Here is a 19461-nt window from a genome sequence, read left to right on the forward strand (position 1 = left end):
GCTCCCAGGCTGCAGGCTGGCCTCTGCAAAGGCAGAGCTAGTCACCCGCCAAACCATTCCTCTTCTGCTGCTCCCGAAATTTTAGACCAGGACAGCTGCTAACAAAATAGTTCATTGCACAACCAGATCACATAAATTACACAAATTGCAGGCTGTTCAACACATATGAAACTAATTTGGACAAAGTAGCTGGCTTTCAGCTCACAGGTAGTAAGTACTGTTTACAGTACATGTATGTGCAGTACCATGTCGGGCTAGGACTGAAAACTCAAGAACTGTTTTTGTTTTGTTTTTCCTAGTTAAGCACAAATTAAATTATGCAGCTTAATGCTATTCAAACAGAGCTTCACGTCCATAAAATTAACAGATTAAAGAGTTCCTGAAAGTATTGGCCAAAATACAAGAATTAAAAATATTTTAAGAAAACAACTTTGAACCAATCCACAAATGAAAAACCTCACTGTCATATTTATTTGCAGATACATGAGACATTCTGAAATCAGGACGTTTTATTTTCCCCTAGCGTTATGTGTTTAATTTGGAAGTCCTGTATTTTAGACCTTCCACTGAATCAAAAACCAAAACAAAGAGACTTCAAAAGCCATTGTTGCTCCATTCAAGCCTAAACTCTGCCTTTGTTCCTATAGCTAATGAGTTTATACTGTCCTGCAGGGAGAATTGACACCAGCCTCAAGTAAATGAAAGCAGGCCAAATGTTGGTAAGATCAGAGCACTAAAGTAATTATGGGTTCATTAAATGTTTATCTTCTTTACAGGTGGGAAGGGAAGAATGAAAATGAAGTAGGACGATGTAAAGAGACTGGCAAGATTCATGTGACAGTCAATCACAAGTACTACAGGCCAACTGAAGTGGTAAGAAAATGCCCTCTCTTAGCTTTGCAAATGAATAATCCAATCACTCAGCCAATAAATTGCTGCATTTGGCCAGCAGTCTGTGAAAATGGCTTAATTGCGCTCCTGCTGCCAGCTTTTAGAGCTCTAAATTAGCCTGCTTGTTGGCCCTTCGCAGCCAGCTACCTGGGAACAAGCAAGCAAGCAAGCGGGCGGGCAGCACTGCCCAGGAGGAGCGGGTTTGCCCTGGCACAGAGATGCTACTCTGCTTCAGTCACCCTCTCCGGATGGCAGAGGGGATGCTCAGGGGGGTTGAAACATCACTTTATGGGAAACAAAGCAAAGTGTAAAACAACTTGTTGTTCCTTCTGGTCTCGATGGGTATGCGGTCATCTCTCCTCCAGCTGCAAGAAGGGAAAACAGGTGAAGGTGGGCACTAGCAGGCTTGATTTTTAAAGTACCTCTTTCTGTGTCTTCATGACAGTGTTTCACCTCCATCCAGTGAGTATCCGCTGTTCAGCTTAGGTGTTTGTAACTGTGGGTACCACAAAATGCCCATTTTAGACGTGCACATGTTCTTTGTTTTCTCGGGTGCTTTGCGGGGTCCCACTCAGTAAATGCTCATTTGCAGAACTCATCTTTACTCTCAGGAATGCCTCAGTGAAATCTGCTGGGGATGCTCAACCAGCGCACGCTGCCAGCAGGACCGAGCCGCTAACCCCTGTGCTCAAATTGCCTGATGAGCATGCTAGGAGAGTCAAAAAACCAGCAATATTTCCAAGTCAGGCAGGATGGTGGCAACGCACAGAGATGGTACAGGATGGAGCCTGGTTTCTGGACACAGGGAACAATAACCCCAATTGTGCGATGTGGGAGTGGGTGTGCCCAGGAGAGGATGTTCTCATCTCCTGGGGAGGGCGATACCAGCCCCGCCGGCTGCTGACGCAGCTTCGGCTGTCAGTCCGTCCATTCAGAAGTGCTGGCTTCAGCTGCCTGATTCAAGCAAGATGTGACAAGAGCATGTTTGTCTTGACACAGATTGCAGGGTGGGAGTGGGGAGCTGTGCGTGTGACAGTGGACATGGGTTCTAAAGTGGAAATTCAGAGGGGAATAGCGATTTTCACGTTGTGCAAAAAAGGGCTGGGCCAGTGTATAGGAATCAAACGCTAGGAAGTCATTAAGAGCTGTCCGTCAATCTGTGCTTTGGTAAGGTGTCAGGATGATAAGGAGGACACAGAGACAAAAGGACTTGCCAAACAGGAAAAGGACACTTGACCCAACAAGTCTGCGCTTTGTGAGACCCACTTTCCTGCTTTGTCGTACCTCTTACTAACAAGTACATATTCGCTCCTCAAAATTCACGAGTATTATGTAGCTATTCTGAAGCCCTCACTGTAGTTCCACCTTAGACATGTGCTCGGACATTTCTCTGCTGAAATAGGGGTGCCCATGGTCTCCTCTCCATTCTTATTGGTCTCCTTTTGGCAACACGATTTCTGGATTTTAAATTCAGCTCACTATACAGGTCCCTCAGGAATGCAATTGCTAGTGGGTCCATACATGAGTATAGGGATGTATTCAAATACAGAGTGGAATGTGGCCTCGAAATAGCACTGTGTATAAACTCGGTAGACATCTGATGTTTATCTCAAATTATCTGGTCTGTCGTAGGCCGCCTTCTCTTGGGCTCCATCTGCCTCTTCTGCTGCCCCCATCTTGCCTTGTGTTTAACACAGTCCCTACTTGGTTCCTGTGGACCCAAGAAGGCTGTGAAGCTGCTCAAGCACGATCAAGGTAGAAACACAAAATGGGTTCTGATGAAGTACCTTTGCCATAAGGAATATGCAGATGAACTGTAAGCAAACTCCTCTATGAAGAGATGTGGCATCCACTGCCTGCACTCAAAGTTTCCTTTTTAGAGCATCTCGGGCTTGGTACCCAGAATCGCTTTCATTTTTTTAAATTTTGGTTTTATTTCCATTCCATATCAAAGGCAGGCAAGCTTCTGTTTGTTTCAGTCAGGGAATCACATCTGTGCAATTCCAAAATGCCAGACCAAAATCCAATCCATCAGGAGAAGGTGGGGAAAAGTAATGAGAAAACTGAAACAGACTGACGGCACGTGTCCCCCTCCCGCTACCCTCACCAAGACCGCTGAAGGCAAGAAAGCCTCAGGCTGACATTTTGGAAGGAGGCTTAGCCAGATCAGTTAACAGAAATTCTGCTGTTGAATCCCAGCTGACACAGAAAATCTGATGCTCAGATTCTCATGTCTTATTTGGAAACGTTTCTGTCTGTCTGTCTCTCTAAAATTTAACATGGTATTCTGGAAAGTGAAAATAAATATCGTTTAATCTTGTGTACAGTCAGTTCTGACAGTGCCAATACACTCATTTGAAAACACATTTGTTTTCTTCAGTTAGTGATCCCTGGGGTCAAGGCCTCCCATTGAAAAGCTTAGCTGTACTGAAGAAGAAACCTTGAAATGTGAGACTGTCTTCTGGTCAAACTAAGTAGACCCTTTGAATGCCTTGACTCTAAATCTCTTCACTCTGCTTTTGACTGCTTTGGGGCCCCCTGATATTTACCGGCCTTGGGAATTGTTCCTCCTTAATGCTTCTAATGCCTGTCTCTCTCCTTCCCTCCTTGCATCTTGCCATCTACAAACCTATCGGTATCGTTTCTTTCTGCTTGTATCAAATTCCTATCAGTATCTTTTCTGACCCATTTTTAATTGTATTTGGAGACTCTAACCTGCTGCAAGGATTGGGGAAAAATGATTACTTCTGCCTTTCTTAAAATCTACAGTTTTCACAGAAGCTTTGTGACAAGTTTGCTTTTTATACTGAACTTGATACACTATGAAAGATGCTTTCATGCATTTTGCACGCTTTTTTAGCACGTGGCTAGTAAGGTCATACTTTACACTCATTTGCTGCCCTAGGCATGTAAAGGTAAGTTTCCACTACAGTTTACTCACCTGTAAAATGTAAATACTTCAGAAATGGTCTGACTAGTCTTTTCTAATTTTGTTACAATCAGAATGTTCATATTGTAGGTAGGCAACATAGTTTATATTTGGATTTAAAGAACCTATTTGTTATTCACAAAAATAATACTAAAATTGATTTTAAATTTCTTTTAAAAGTTAAAACCATAATTCAATGAGCCACCTCAGTCAGTTGGAAACAAGCAGCCCTGCAGCACAGGATGTCGGAAGCATCAGGTCTCTCAACCCCTGACGTTGGGTAATTTTTAGAGAATTAGGGCCTGTCTTTAATTTTCTTATCTTTCAGCAAGATAATTACTATTAATTTGTATGCAGAAATTTCCCTCCAAGAATTGCACAATTGCTTCTAATCAAATTATGCCCGTTAAGGTGTTTTGAGTAAAATTGCCTCTATTATTTTTGCATGGCAGATATTAAGCTAACAGTTCTATAGGAGCTTGCTTCATTTCATTACCCTTTCCTGCAACAATGAAGATTAACTCCAGGTCTCACTGGTCTGTCCCATCATCACAGAACTTAAGATGTATATATCTCTCTGTTAGTTTATGTTACTTTTTAAAGGGGGGGAGGGGGAGGACGGGGAGGAAGCTTTCAACCATACATAAATGTTTTTTCTCTGAATCTAATGCTCTGCATGTGTTACAGGGAATTCTTCCCCTTCCCTCCCACCTGTTTCTGCAAGTTGTCCTACAGCTTGCCTAGGATAGGAACTGCAGGTTGTATTCGTGCATCACATTTGTTATGGCTATAACTGAGGATGTACACACATCAATGCAAATTTCCTTCCTTTAAGCAAGCCCTGGAAACTCTGTCACAATGTGATGCTAATATTTAAGCAATCATCTGGCCTCTTATTATTCTTCTTCAAAGAAAAAAAGGGCATGCTAGCTTGCTAACTTCTTGCTTTTGTTGTATGCCTTAAGCAATTAATCATTTTTCTCCCAGTCCTTTCTAGCACTGATATAAATGAAACTCCATGTAATGGTTAGAAGAAAAAATTCACGGCAGTGTCAAAAGGTGCTTTGTCCTCCTGGAATTATTTCTTTAAAACTGCTCTTTCTAACTCCTAAGAAGTTCTGTATCACTTCTTAGTGTATCTTTTACCATGTTGTTTACTTTTCAAAGGATTGTTTGTTGTATCTAAATAGATACAGATATATAGACAGATAAGAAATTTCCCAAGTCTTCTATGTGTTGATCACACTAAACTTTACATCTTTACTTAACTGCATTTGGCCTCAGTTGCCCTTTTTCCTCCTTGGAATTAAGCAGGATGGCTTTAAATTTCAGTCTCTTCAGATGTTTTTTAAAAATTCAGCTCTGTGTTTCCCATGTTTCATAGGATTCCAGTAAAAATTCCTTGGGGCATATCACATTCTCCCAAAGTCAGCTTTCTTAAAGTTGAAAACATTTCTGAACTCCTCTAAGTGTTCCTGCCCTAAAGAGCATTTAGAGTCTAATGAAACCATGATCACAAAACCCTAAATGCCTCGCACTTCCACTTCAGTTTTCATACAAGCTTCATTTCCTACTCTTAAGTTCAGAGCCGCCCGTGACTGTAAACTGTTCAGATGTCTGCACAAGGAAACACGTGCTTCCCTTCCTCAAGGATCTTTTTGCTCATCAATGTCAATATGTGGCCTGTATTAATACTCATGAAAATGAATGGGAGCATTCAAGGAAGAATAATCTTCAGATGATTTTCCTGTCTATTTTCCTCACTAGCAGCCAGGTAAAGAAGTTCCAAGTTGTCATAATTCTGACAGGCTTCTCTTATCTGGTTTTTTTTTCCCTCCTTGTTCTGAAAATGTATGTCAACATCTGAAAACTACTGCCTTAGTAAATGATTACCCCTGGTGTCCTTAATTCTCCTCCAAGCTGACTTTGCTGCTGTGTCAGCCAAAATGTGTATATCTTTCCTTACTTCAAACTCAGCACTATCTCTGCATTGCTTTGCCACCTTCTTCTTTTTATTTGTCCCTCCTCCTAATAAAACCTGCAGTAGATTTTGTTTGTTTGTTTGTTTGTTTTAGTTAAGGCCTTACATATCAGGCATTTCAGAAGTATCTCTGAAAAACATACATGTCAAATTCAGCCAAGTAAAATAATGATTAGTAGTAGCTTGTCTCTGTATAGCATCTACAAGGCACTGAGCACTTTACATAGTTTAAATGTTTCTCAACAAGCATGTGAAAAAGGTTTAAAAAAAATAGTATCACTGCGTTTCTGCTTCTGAAACACACGTACGGCAGAGCAGACAGACTACGCTGCTTGAGTGAGATCATGAGGCGGCTGCAAAGTTAGGAGGAGAGCCTGATGCAGTTGTTCTCTGCTGCCATTCCTAGTGGACACAACTGTTCCTCCACAAGTAGCTTTCTAGTTTTTTTACTTCACCCTGATTTTGTTCATCTTGGTTTTTCCTTAGAAGATAGGAAGATCATTTTTGCTATCAGGTTTTCCCCTCAATATGTCACCAAACCTGAGAAGGTTCAGCAGGCTCGTGTCCAGTCTTGCTCACTGTCTTGTTTAATCCTCTTAACAGACTCTTAGCAGGAGTCCTAGCTTACCTCCTTTCTTGTAGGAGGAGACACCTAATATGTGCCCCTCCAACACTCCCACACACATTTCTGACTTTTTGCTTCATAACTAGCTCATTACATCAGTCGTAGACAGGCACATCCAGTAAAGGAATCCCTCCGGACACCACTGTTTGCAGTCCTCGTACGCTGTGCTTTACTCAGTTGCTTCTCTTTGCATCATCCTGCTCCTCCTCTGCTGTGCCTCCAACAAAATATTTCTCTGGCAACCTCTACAGCTGGCTCTGTTCCCCTTCCTCCTTCACCACCTCTTTCCCTGCTGTCATTCCTGAGGTTTTGAAACCAGCCATGTGTCATCTGTGACCTTCACATCCTCATTGATCTTCCTGAGAACATCAGCCTGTCTCTCTGAGTCTGCTTTGTGATCCCCTAATACCACAACTATCCGACAGGACTAGCCAGAGGAGGAGGGTGTTCTTGCCTCCTGGAGTCTAAGTTGAAGTGCTTTTGCACCCTGGGTGTTGCACCATATGTTCATTTACAAGATCAGTAGTTTTTCTTCAGAAATGTTCAGACTAGCTGAAGAAATCTCTGGCTGACTTTGGGCAACGCAATGTTCCACTCTGGGTGGGTAAAGAGATTGCAACCCCACTGAAAAGCTAGTGGGTAAAGATAAAGCTGTCATCCAGGGAGAAAGGTTGGTGGGTTTAATTTGTTCCTCAGTTTTCTAAGTGCTGTTGACACATAGCAATTAGTGGCAATCTTGGATGCGACAGATCCAGGCTCAACTCCTGAAAACAGATTTTTAAATTAAATTTAGGTGACTGGAGGATCAAGGCTGAGGGAGAGGTGAATGGGGAGAGAAGGCTGTTTACCTCCTTAATTAGGCCCTGATTCAGGGCATCCAAGCAAGTGCTTCACTTCAAGGGCATGAATAGTTAATAGGGACAGTTTCCATACTCGGAGCTAAGAGTGTGCTTACGTGCATTGCTGCATCTTAATATGAAGGAAAGTAATTGGTCTGTGATGGGAACTGAGCTGACCAGCCCAAACGTTTGTGGGAACTCAGGAGGTGCCAGCTGATTATTCTTGTTTGCCTGCCCCATTGTGCGTGAGCACAGTACTCGGGAGCAAAGGTGCTGAAATAGCTCGGGACGGTTTCTTTAGCCAGGTTCTCTTAGGGTGGCTGTGCAGGCAAGAAAGGGATTAGACCAAGTTCATGCAGTTTGTAGGTTTAATCAACTGTTCCTGCAGTGACGTTTCCTGCCCGTAATTCTTCTCTGCCTTCCTGGCAGTGGGGGGTCTTACCACCACCACCTCTTCACTTATTCTTGTTTATTCATGCACAGAAAGTCTCTCTTTATCTCACCTCTTATCCCCTTGCCTCCCCCTTCCCTTGGCCTGCCATTTGGCCTCCTCCTCCCCCTTGTTATCTCTGTCTGTTGTCTCACCCTCATTTGGACCATCCCTTGTTTTCTTATCGCTGCCTGTCCTATGCCTGTCCCATACAAACACTCCCTGTGCTCCAGCAGATGTGGTGGGAAACGCAAAGCCTCTGAAGGGAAGTCACAAGGGCGGGAGAAAGCCTGGAGCAGGCAAAAGCCACGACAGAAGTCCAGGCTCAGGCAGCACCAAAGACACATTTGTCACAGCTGCCAAGTATTCCCTCCTGCCGACGGTCTCCACCACCTACAGCCTATTCCCCATTTCCTACCGGAGATCAGACATTGAAAAGAGCTGAACTGTGGTTTTGGAGTTTTGGAGTGTCCAGTGTGACTGGACTACTGGCAGAGTGGCTCGGCACAAAACTGTTCCCACCAGGGTTTTCTAAAGACCTTGGTGTCAGAGGTGGTTGAGGTCACTTACAGACCAATTGCTGGTTCACATTCAAAAGTGGAACATGCCTGAAGATCCGTCTCCCTTTCAGAAGCTGTTTGTTTTATTTTACAATGGGATTTTAAAAGTCAAGCAATACGTTAACAATGCTGTTCAAATTTTGACTGTTTCCCACCACATTGTAACCTTTTCTTTTAAGCATGCTGTGCCAACTCAACTCTTGCAATGGTTTTAGAATGGCAGCGCAGAGAATGGCAGAACCGTAAATGACATGATTTATATGAAAATAAAAATGGCTTTTGAATACAGAGGATATGAGACAGAGGTGAGGTTTCCTTCAGCAAATCTGGAATTAAGGGCTAGTCTCCTGTCTAATTTCTCTAACCTTCGTAAGAGCTTGCCTGCCTTCAGCTGTTTGTATTTTATTTTATGGGTGAGTGGGTGCACAAAGGAAGATGACAGCCACAGAATGTTCATGTGTTTCATCTGAGAAGCCATGAGATGGTTTTAGTGTTGTTAAAAGCAGCTTCTGCTGAGTTTGGGTCAGCAGATGCCTTGACATCAGTCTTTTTCAGCATGAAGTCTTCCAGTCAGTGGTTTGCTGGGAGCATAGCTGTCTCGAGCCTGGGGATGCCATGGCACCTAATATTTTTCCTGCTTAAAAGATGGTACTTCAAGCCACTGATTTTCAAAATCCTATGCCGCCTCCTGCAAAATATGTATCAGTGTTACTTTGGCACTGCTAAAGACATTATCAGAGAGAGTGCAGTTGTCCCTCTGAGGGACACCCCTGGGCAGTGTGAAAGGGCCATACGGACCAGGTTCGGAGAAATGCATAAAAAGGTAGCCAGTTCTGAAGAAGCAGAAGGGTTTGGGGGTTTGTCTCCAAAAGCTTTCATTTCATGTTTTTTAAGTGTTTCACCATCCAAAAATGACAGTAGGTTTCTTTCTTCTTTTATTTTTTTAGTTATTTGAAGTTTATTCCCCTAGAAAATGTGGAATGTTTTAACTTTACTTACGGAAAACAAAAGTCCAAAAGTATTTTGCTCAAAAAAAAAAAAGATAACAAAATTGGCTTTTCAATTTTTCGAAGGAAAGCCTAATTTGGAGGGCAGGGGGGTACTTTTCTAGGGTAGTCAGGCTTTCTTTTAGATTGATCCTAGAAGTCTTCTGTCTCCCCCCAAAAAACCCACAAGAAGTTTTTGTTCAGACTCGTATCTCTGTCCTTCACCATTTACTCTTTCTCTCAAAGGGGCAAATGGTTGAAAGGATGTGGAGGTTTGGAAGTGGTTGTTTAAAAAATAAATAAACCTTCACCTTTCCCCTCTATCACCTTTAGAGTCATCATTTGTAAATTAACAACTTCGTGATGGAGGCATGAAAAGGTGGAACCTTTGTTATTGTTGCTACCCTGTGATGATGATGCTGTTGATGAGTGCTTAACCACTTTCCATATCTTCATGTCTCATCTTTGTATTCCACTAAAAACCCGTAGCGATGATTCTGACCTTATCAGAACTTTAAAACATTTACGTTGTTAATTATTTTTCAGTATCCTTAATACTTCCCTAGTGTTCAAGGAGAGCTTGTATGGTTGAGTTGCAGGGAAAATTGAGACTTGTAGATCTAAAAAACTTTTGAAATTTTTTTTTGTTGCTGAATAAAACCCTACAAAATTATCTCTGTGGCATAAACATCTACAGTACTTGTCATGAACCAGGAAATGGATCTTCATGCCCATCTTGGATGCTTCCCAAATTGTCTGATGTCCCAGCTGGATGGGTGAAAGAGGAGACAGTAATTATCTGCAGAGCAGGGGAGACTTAAACATTAAAGAGCTTTATGCCTAGGATCAGCTGGAATTTTTGCTCATTCCTCACATATAGTGTCTGAGCTCACCAAAGCAGACAATATGAAAAATATTAACAGGATTCAAGACATTAGTAATAGATTAAGAGTGCATGCCTCTCTTGCAAGACTTTTTTTTTTTTTTCCTTGATTTTTTTTTTCCTTTCAGCCAGAAAAGTCTAAAGGTTAGTAGGTGAAGTCAATTTTAATAATTCACAGACGATAATATATTTTTTTCTCACTTGACAGAGCTAGTGTTTAAACTATTAGCATTGTCTGGCATAACATAAAACAGGATCAGTCACTCATCCCTTTGAAACATCTAACCTGGCCTCATTTAAATTTCTTCCTTCCAGCTTTGCCAGTACATTTTAATAGTCTTGGTAGAGCTCTCAGCTGACTTGTGACTTCAGACTTTATCTACTGGGTTGTGGTTAGGAATGGAGTAAGACAGCACCATTCCTTGTCAGCTTTTTCTGTATGCAGTGACACAGAAACCTCAGTGCTACGGACAGCCATTGAAATTCAAAACAGACCACTTGACTGCTGAACAGAAATGAGTTTTTAAATCAGATTTTCTTTCTGGAACGCTGTTCTGTAATTTTTGAAAACATTTTTTTTTTCCCTTCCTCCAGATTGCTAAACTGGTACTACTTTGCAGTCATGCTTTGTATTGAATAGCTGTAAGGGGAAAGGTGGATTAACAATAATGAAAACAAAAAAATGTGTTTTAAAATCGGATGCCTGCCTGGTTTTTTTACAGTAATCTGTGACAAGTTTATGTTTATAATTCACTACATCTGTTACCAAGTTAGTGCTCTGCAGACCTTATTTTTACAAATTTCCAGATTGGGTGACTAGGAGCTGAATTGCTTTTGTTTTTATTTTTTCTTCTGTTTGACCCATAAAATACTACACTTCCACCTTCTGATTTAGAAAGGAAAAACATATATTAAAGCTTCTTTACGATAACAAAGACTTCTGACTAAAGCAATTGGCTCCCACTATAGTTTTCCCTTAGATAACAGTTGTAAATTTCCAAACCTCTAATCTTTGGCAGCATTTCCCTCTTGATCGTAGTTTCTGTTTCCATGTGTTGGAGGAGATTAAAAGGTGGGTTATAAAGGTGAAATTGGAAACAGAGGAAATGTGAGGTTTTAGGAAGAGCTCAGGTGAGTGACAGGGCCAAGTTTGCTCTGTGCACAGTTTTCATAGCTATGAAACAAAGCCCGCTGGGGCCTCTTCTTATACTGCAGTGTCACTACTGATCACATGTTGTGACATTCGCTCCTCACTCTAAACGATTCTTCTGAAGTGCTAATCCTATAAGGTTACCACAGTCTTTTATCTTGCACATAGTTGGCTGAAAGGGCTTGCAGATGAGTTTCCAAGGTAGTATTTAGGTGGTTTTCCCGACCTTTCTTTTTCTGTCTCCTCCCTAAGGTGCTTATTGGTATTATCTCTGTATTTCACGTATTTGTTAGATGCCTTCTGGATGGCTTCTAGGCTTAAAATAAAGAACAAAATTAATCTTGACCGATGAAGTGAATCCCAAAAGAGTCACACAGCTCAGGCACTGTAAACAAAAAGTTGGCATGATTAGAACCTGACTGGCCCTAAAGGTAAGCCACCCACCTCTACAGTAATTCAATAGCTGTGTGGCATAATGAATGCAAGGGGAAGGTGGACACAGGAGTAAAAACAGAAACACAGGAATGTGCGTTATTCATAACAGTAGAGATTCACAGCAGTGGAGACTTCTGGTGCACTTGAAGAACAGCCAAAGGGAGTTGGTGATGGATGACAAGCAGTTTGTGTGCTGGAAAGCTCACAAGAAGTATTCTCATTTTTGCCTTCTAGTATTAGTGACCACAGTTAGTTCTACTTTGGCTTAACTGCTGGATGGAGTTAAACAAAAAGACATGATTGACTTCATTAAGTTCTTAAATATGGCTTTGTGAAGGATTTCCTAGTCCAGACTAACACGTGAAACAATTATGTTTGATACCCTTGATAGCATAGCTTGCTATGACTGAGAATACCCCAGATGCAAACGTCTGCATCCAGCAGCTCCTTCAGCTAGTGAGTTGCTTTTAGACGAAGCAGGTGTCGGGGCCACGATTGCTGGGGGCGAACTTCTGGGAGAAACCATCCATGTGCACAGGGACGTGGCAGTTGATGTACTTGCTGTGGTTTTTGTGAGGATCAGCATTATATGCCAGAGTTCATCAAACGGGCGTTTTGTACATTGACATGCGGACAACGGACTTGAAGGTTTAGCTACAGCACTGGGACAACACAGACAGCTGCTGCGCATGTATCTGGGTACGACTTACCAGGACTTTGAGCTGGGAGGGACCATTTAGAAATGTGACAAAGTGGTTGGAGTCACGGTTGCTTTTGGCTGGGACTGCCAAGGATTGTCCCATCTATGGTGGTAAGAGGAAAGGGTCTGCTGAAGGGATATGCACAGTCGTCAGAGGAATGTAATCAATAACTTTTTCCACACACCAATGAATGCCAGTGACTGCTAGAGACAGAAAGAGCTAAATGCATCGGATGTGAATGCATCCTTGGTTTGTGTATCAACTTTCCTGACTACTTTTTTTTCTGTAAAGCCTGAGGAAGTTGGGTTGTCCCTCAGGTCTTCCAGTGTCTTTTTAACTGCCGAGAACTCAGCTTGACACTGTTTGCCGTTACCAATAAGCAAAACTTCACAAGATATAGTATAGCGAGAATGCCCTCAGACACTGGGTGATGTGAAGGCTTTCTCAAGGATCCTGTGTAACCTGTCAAAGGCGGTTCAGGAGATTGGCACACTCCAGCAGGTGTATCACACCTGTGTCTCTTCCAAAAGCCGCGAGTAGATTGTTGGGGCAGAGGAAGGAACTTTATATCAAGTTCCTCTACAGGAAAATGTTCATTTGGGATCAGGTTCAAAATGAATTAATATCCAGTTAGAATTTTTTTAGTTTCCCTTTTATTCATTGCTATCAGCTGGCCAAATTTGGGCCTTCTCATAGTAAGTACCATCTAAACATTTACAGTGATCTCTGTAGAGATGCACTTTGAAGAAAGGCATTCTGTTAATATAAATTATTTTAACATGGGCTTTAGATATTAGAGAGATTCCTGGATAAGGAAAGGGAGGGTTAGACTTTTCTTTAAGGATACCAATTTAAACTGTAACGTTGAATGGGAAGAGATGACTTGACAATGCACTGGTGGAGGTAAACAGACTCATTTCTGTGGAAAGGGTGTTGACAAGCAGTGATTTTTGGGAAGCCTCCAGACAGAGTCCAGACACTGACTTTAGGGATTTAGGCAATATAAAAATGATTATTAAAAAAAAAAAAAAAAAAAAATTACATCAGCTCTGCCTGCATTTTTTCTTTTTTTTCTTTTTTCACATACTTTTGTTCTATTAAACATTTCCAGAAACACTTGTACAGTTAAGCCTAAGACTGTGAAAAGGACTAATATCCTTTTTTGATAGACTCTTCCTGTGTTGCTTTTGTGTCAAATTGAGTATGTTTCAGCTGCAAGGTTAGGCTTCTTCAAAAAAAAGAAAGAATGCATAGGTCCTTGAGCCTGTTAGACCTCATTTGGACCTGAACTAAAATGTTCGCATTGCATATCATGTTGGTAAGTGGCCTTGCATATTCAGATGGCCTTAGGCATAGATATAGAGATGGCTCCCTCCAAAACTAAGTTCCAGGCATGCTGATAAAATCATTTGCTCATGTCCAAGATATTGTTTTGCTTTGATTTGTTCTTATCCCCCAAATTCATTTTTATTTTGCCTAATAAGGTGATGCTTTGATGGGGGGAGCTTACAAGTGTTCTGTTTTGTTGCTTCTTTTTTGCCCCCTCTACAAAACATCCCATTGATTGCTGCTGTAAAGAAAGCAAACAGGTTCCTCTTTTTGTAACCTCAGATCCCTCCTGAAAACTTTTTTGTTGCCCTCAAAAATCACTATACTAGTGATGAGCTATGACTTCTTGTGCATCCTGATGACCGCTGTTGTTGTTTGGTGTTGTCTCCTCGCGCTGCCCTGTATCTCTATTTATTTGTGCTCCGTTTTATGTATTGAGAGCATGTGCATGCACCTTGAGTAAAGGTCGAGTAACGGAATCTAGTCACAAGAGTGTGAAATGCTTCAGTGCAGCAGAAGCAGGGTAAATTAGCTCATATAAAACCCTGTGTTTGTCACAGTAGCAGTATGGCTTCGAGTTGTTAGCTCATTCAGTAGTGTGCAGCATGGCCTTGGATTATGAATGTTTCGTGCAGGAAAATTTCTTTTGGTCCTGGTTTGCACCACAGCTAGAACAGGAAGATCCTTGATGATGGCAGAGATTTTTAGACACAAACTGTAATAATCACCGTTATATCTTTGCTAAGATTTTAGAGAAACATATGTGGGAACCTCTTTATCACATCTGTTAAGATTCTGGCCCATAAATGCAGACTTCTACCTGCATGCAAAAGCTGAAGCAAGCATACCAAACCGAGTTCACTGGCTGGGTAACAAGACAGCTTTTCAGTGCCCTGAGATCCAAGGAGCTCATCCTCTTACTGGAAACTCCTTGGATACCATCTTTAAATGTTTTACAGCCTTTTTATTAGTACTTTCCACTCTTTGGTGGATCAATGGAAGCCTGTTCTGAAATTTTAGGCCCTTCTTTCTTTGCATTAGAGTTTCAAATTAATGGTCTGCAACCGTAAACTCACATTTTTGTACTGACACATTTTTTAAATATAAAGCTCTCGTGTGCCTGCAGTTAAAGGAAGATCCAAAGAAAATGAGAATATCTGGCATATAGCCATGGTCTCTGCTATCAGCTCATTAGCCAATTTTACAAATTTAATCTTCATGAGGAAAAAATGTTATGACGTAGTGGCTTGTTGGCTATATCATACAAGTGTTATACTGGTAACTGTGTTACGATACATTTCAGACCAGTGCACGTTTTCAGCAGTTGCAAGGTATCTTCACAAACATTCCTGGTGGCATACTTTTAAAAGACGTATTTTATATTCAGAATGACTAAAACATTATAGGAGGTAAGTATGGTTTCATCTAGCCCTTACGTGGATTGTATGGCACCCGTCTTTTTCTTCTTTCTAAAAGATGCAGTTAGTATCTAACAGACCCAAATAGATCTATCCTGTAGTTTTTCTACTAAATATAGAAAACTCGGGATTAAGGATCAGATGGTTTAATGTCACTGATTTGCTGTGTCCCCTTGGGTGAGTTATATACGCTTTCTGATGCTGTAGACTCAGAAAGTTTTGTGTAGAGAGTTTGGGAACTCATTTTCATTTACACTGACCTTCTTATACTACTTCTACATTAAAATGGGCTTTTCAGGGCAAGTTTATTATTATTAAACTACTTCAGTGAAGGCTCAGGTATCAGTTTAATTCTGCTCCTGGCACATGTTATGTGGAAAGTGTACAGTATTTTTGCAGGGCTGAGGCTTGTCTCCTGTCCTGCTGCTTCTCACCACCTACTTGTGCAGAGTGACTATACCTCTCTATTGAGATACATTGTCTTCATACATTATTATTCTCCCTAGCCTTCCACTTAACTCTCTGTGATGTGATCATCTAATTACCCATCTTTGTATATCATCATTAGTCATTCCAGCATTTTCCTTCCTCTTCCCCCACAATTGTCTGTTATCACTCAGTTCTGCCTTTTCAAATGTATCTAGAGATTGCATTTTTACTCAGTTACATCTCTTCACAGCTAAAATACTTCTGGTTTACTTAATGCTTTTTTTTTTTATTCCAAAAGAAATATGAGGCACTTGCCCCAGATCACAAATTCCCCACTCCTATTACTCCCCAGTGCCTACTGCTTTTGCTGCCCAGCTAGCTGAACATGCAAGTGTCTTCTCGGACTTTAGGTTTTATTCTAGGAGATGCCTTTTAAAAAGATCCTCAAGAATCCCAGGCTGTGCTTACCCAGAATAAAAGCAAAAGAGCACATGCCTGGAAGTACTCTCTACAGGCAAAAAAAGGGGAGAGAGTCCAACTTTTTGATCTTTTTTTTCCCAGATATTGGTAAGCGAAACAGAACTTGATTTGGTGTTCATTCTTGACGAGATGCACGTGCCGTGCACATACATGTGCTTTGTCTCTCTTTCTTCTCTGTTTAAATCCCATTTAAACAGTGCTCGGTGACTGCTGGGAGTTGTAATCCATGTGCAACTCTGTCATGAGGCAAACACCAGCTGGAGGGACGGCTCTGCAGAGCAGTCTGCAACCAGTTGAGTTGCTGAGGAGTCATAAAAGAGGGAAAAAGGGGTTCATGAGAACTGAGCCAGTGCCTTTTGGAAAGTGTTTCTTGCACTCTCTTAAGAGCTACAAAGTCTGTATCTTGTACAGTTTCTTATGCTTAGCCAGGGACAAGATTACACAACAGAAAATGACAGAACTTCACAGCCAAATTGGTACTTTCTCAGTTTTGTTTGACAAGGTATTTCACGCAGCTTAAGAGTAGACTGAAAGCACCTATAAAAATCTGCTGTTTACTACATAGAAAAATAATTAAAAAAAAAAACAACACCAAAATCTTTTGCTTTTTATTGAAGGAAACTTTTTTCCCCTGCCAGAATCACCAACAATGTGAATATTTCTACTTGGTTCTCTACTTCTGATATGTGTTTCCATTACACATCTCTAAAGTCCCTGTCTGGGTGTATTTGCAGAAGGTTATCCGAAGAAGCACAGATGTTTGGAATGTTACCATTCTTTTAATTAAATAATGTGTTAAGGTATATTTATAGCTTTGCTGATTCAGAGCCATAGGTTAACAACTCTTGTACTCCAGTACTATTGAGTAATTGCCCAGAGCACTATCCTAACACTTCTGTAAAACAAAGCACTAGGGACTGTTAGCGTAGAAAGCTGTACAATTTTATAAGGGAATTTTAATAGGGAGCACTATTAAAAATAAATACCTCTGTTTATGGGTATTGGCTAATGAGTGGAATGCTAAAGAAAGATGCTAAGCAGCGACAGCTTCAGCAATAGAAGAGGTAAACGACAACAGATAATCGTGAGTGGTGAATATATCATAGTTGTTATTACTGATTTTTCCTGCCTGATTTCCTTGGTGTTATGCTCAAAAATAACAAAGTAATTGGTACCTTTGTTATAGCAAAGCAGATCTAGATAGACAATGGTTGATGATGCCATGAGTTATAACCTGGCTACAACAGTATTTGAACTTTGGCATCTTTGAATTAAGTACATCCCATTATTTACGTTTCCTGCTTGTAATCTTTTGCCAAGGCAATGCTCTAAAAGGTTAGTGAAATGAGAACCTTGGGAACTACTTTTAGCGGAGAACAAGAAGGTAGCCTTATAAATAGCGTATGTCCTCTTAGGAAAATATGTTGAATTGACATGGTTGTAAGTTGTGGGCTCTGAAACAAATCTCTCGACATACACTACAAATGGAGCCATTGGTTCTGAGGTGAAACTGATTTTAATGTACTACGGTGCTGGCGCCTGTTGTAGACCACCTTGAAGCATACAGAGGCCAAAGAGGTAAAGTATGGAAATGATCACAGTCAGGTGGAGGCTGAAATCCTGGCCACAGCCTTCAGCGGAGCCCAGGTTTCATTTGCATGGTGTATTTTAACAAAAGGGGTCCCGCTGCCTGGAGAGTGAACGCTCTCAACAAAATGCTTTATGCCCCTCAGTGAGGGTTTTCAGTGGGGTGACTGCAAGGGGAGGAAATGGGAATCCCATCCCACATCTGGGCAAAGTAAGAAACGGAATTGCAGTTACAATGTCTTTTCTTTTGCTAAGATAACTTGAAGAGCCGTGCACACGCACGCACGCACACACACTGTCCTGTGGTGTAAGTTTGTAAACCTTTGCCTCTTTCCCGCTGCTTTTTTCTGATGAAATGCTGCAATTAGAAGGCTTGTGAGTATTGCTGTACAGCTACACTGAAGTGTTGGTTTAAAGAATGAGTTTACAAAGCTTTCCCCTTCTGCGTGACTGCAAGAGTGCTCTAGATCCATTGCCATTCAGATGCTTTCACTTACTTGCTGTGACCAATCAAAAGTCAGCTTTGAAGCAAAAAAAAAGTGACACCATGCTTAAATCACTCCCAAACTCGGTCCCGCATTAATAACTGACAGTAATCATCCTAATATTGGAGTAGAGGCTTAGAGGGACACTGGACCTCAGAGCTGCAGACAGATCCCTGGGATCTGGAGTCCTGCTCCAGGGTGGAGTTTGTGAGCGAGGCATCCCCTCCAGGGTTACTCACAGAGGAAGGAAGGGGTGGCTGGTGTCTTGGCCCTTAGGGTTGAAATGCTTGCCAGCAAAGCTGGAGCACTGTGAAATAGCCTGCAGTTCAGCAGGGTTGTGGTATAAATACTCCCCCACAGCCAGGGTCAGTGGAAAGACAGAGACACCGAGTGAAGGCTTACTTTAGCTGTAAACTTTCATCCTTTGGAAAACAAGTATTTTATTTCACCAGTCTTACCCTATTCAAAGGTTTATAATATCAGCATGTCAGAAGTGACCTTGGTTTTCCAAACCAGCTAATACTGACTGACGGGCATGGTTGACATGATAAAGGAAAGCTGTATATTTACTGCAAGTAACCTTGCCCAAGCATGACTGTCTTCAGCAGTGACTAAGGTGGCAACTAAATGGTGTTTTCTGTTGATTGCCTTATTCGGTTTCCTTCAGATAAAATGCTGGTGTTTTATTTGGGGGTGCTGTGAGCCGAGAATAACAAATTCTACTTAGGCAACATGGAATAGTACAAGTACAAAATCATGCATGTATTCAGTGACAGTTCTGACCTTGGGCTGGAGAAATGTGATATCTGTGCAGACAAGCAGAAGAGTCATTGTACACTTTCAGAGTTAAATTGATTGAAGTTTTTCAGTGTCCAAGTTACTGGCATTTTGAGGTGAAAGGGATAATATTTCTCCAAAATAAAAATGTTCTTTGGGAAAGCAAAACAATAATTATTGCTTCAGCAAGATTTTCAACTTAAGAAGCTTCTTGTGACTGTAAAGTTCTCTGTGTATTCCGTCCTAAACTCTTGATCTAGGATTGGTGTAACATAACATACATTATGCTTGGCTTCTTAAACAAGTTTTTATTAAGTTACGGTGCTCTTTGCAACCTTGGAAACTTCTTAATTCTTACTTTATATTTGTGAGTTCACAGCTATCTCCATGTGAGATGCAAACATTGGCTGTAAAATGAGTAAGTAAAATACCTCCCTGCAATTAAGAAAGGAGGTGGTTTCCTCAGTGGAAATAATCTTCATTGGCCATAGCAAGAGCTACAATTCAATTCAAGCATCTTATTTAACACTTCAGATTGTCTTTGCA

General features: G+C 41.2%; 1 protein-coding gene across 1 annotated transcript in view; it reads left to right on the plus strand.

The window, feature by feature from the left end:
* Positions 1 to 19461, plus strand: part of GMDS (GDP-mannose 4,6-dehydratase) — a 428755-nt gene that overhangs the window by 354694 nt on the left and 54600 nt on the right. The window contains exon 9 of the mRNA XM_049823990.1: positions 777 to 873. Coding sequence (XP_049679947.1) covers positions 777 to 873 — 97 coding nt within the window. The remainder of the gene's footprint in view (positions 1 to 776; positions 874 to 19461) is intronic.

The sequence above is a fragment of the Accipiter gentilis genome, chromosome 20, assembly GCF_929443795.1.
Source record: "Accipiter gentilis chromosome 20, bAccGen1.1, whole genome shotgun sequence".
Classification (NCBI taxonomy): domain Eukaryota; kingdom Metazoa; phylum Chordata; class Aves; order Accipitriformes; family Accipitridae; genus Astur; species Astur gentilis.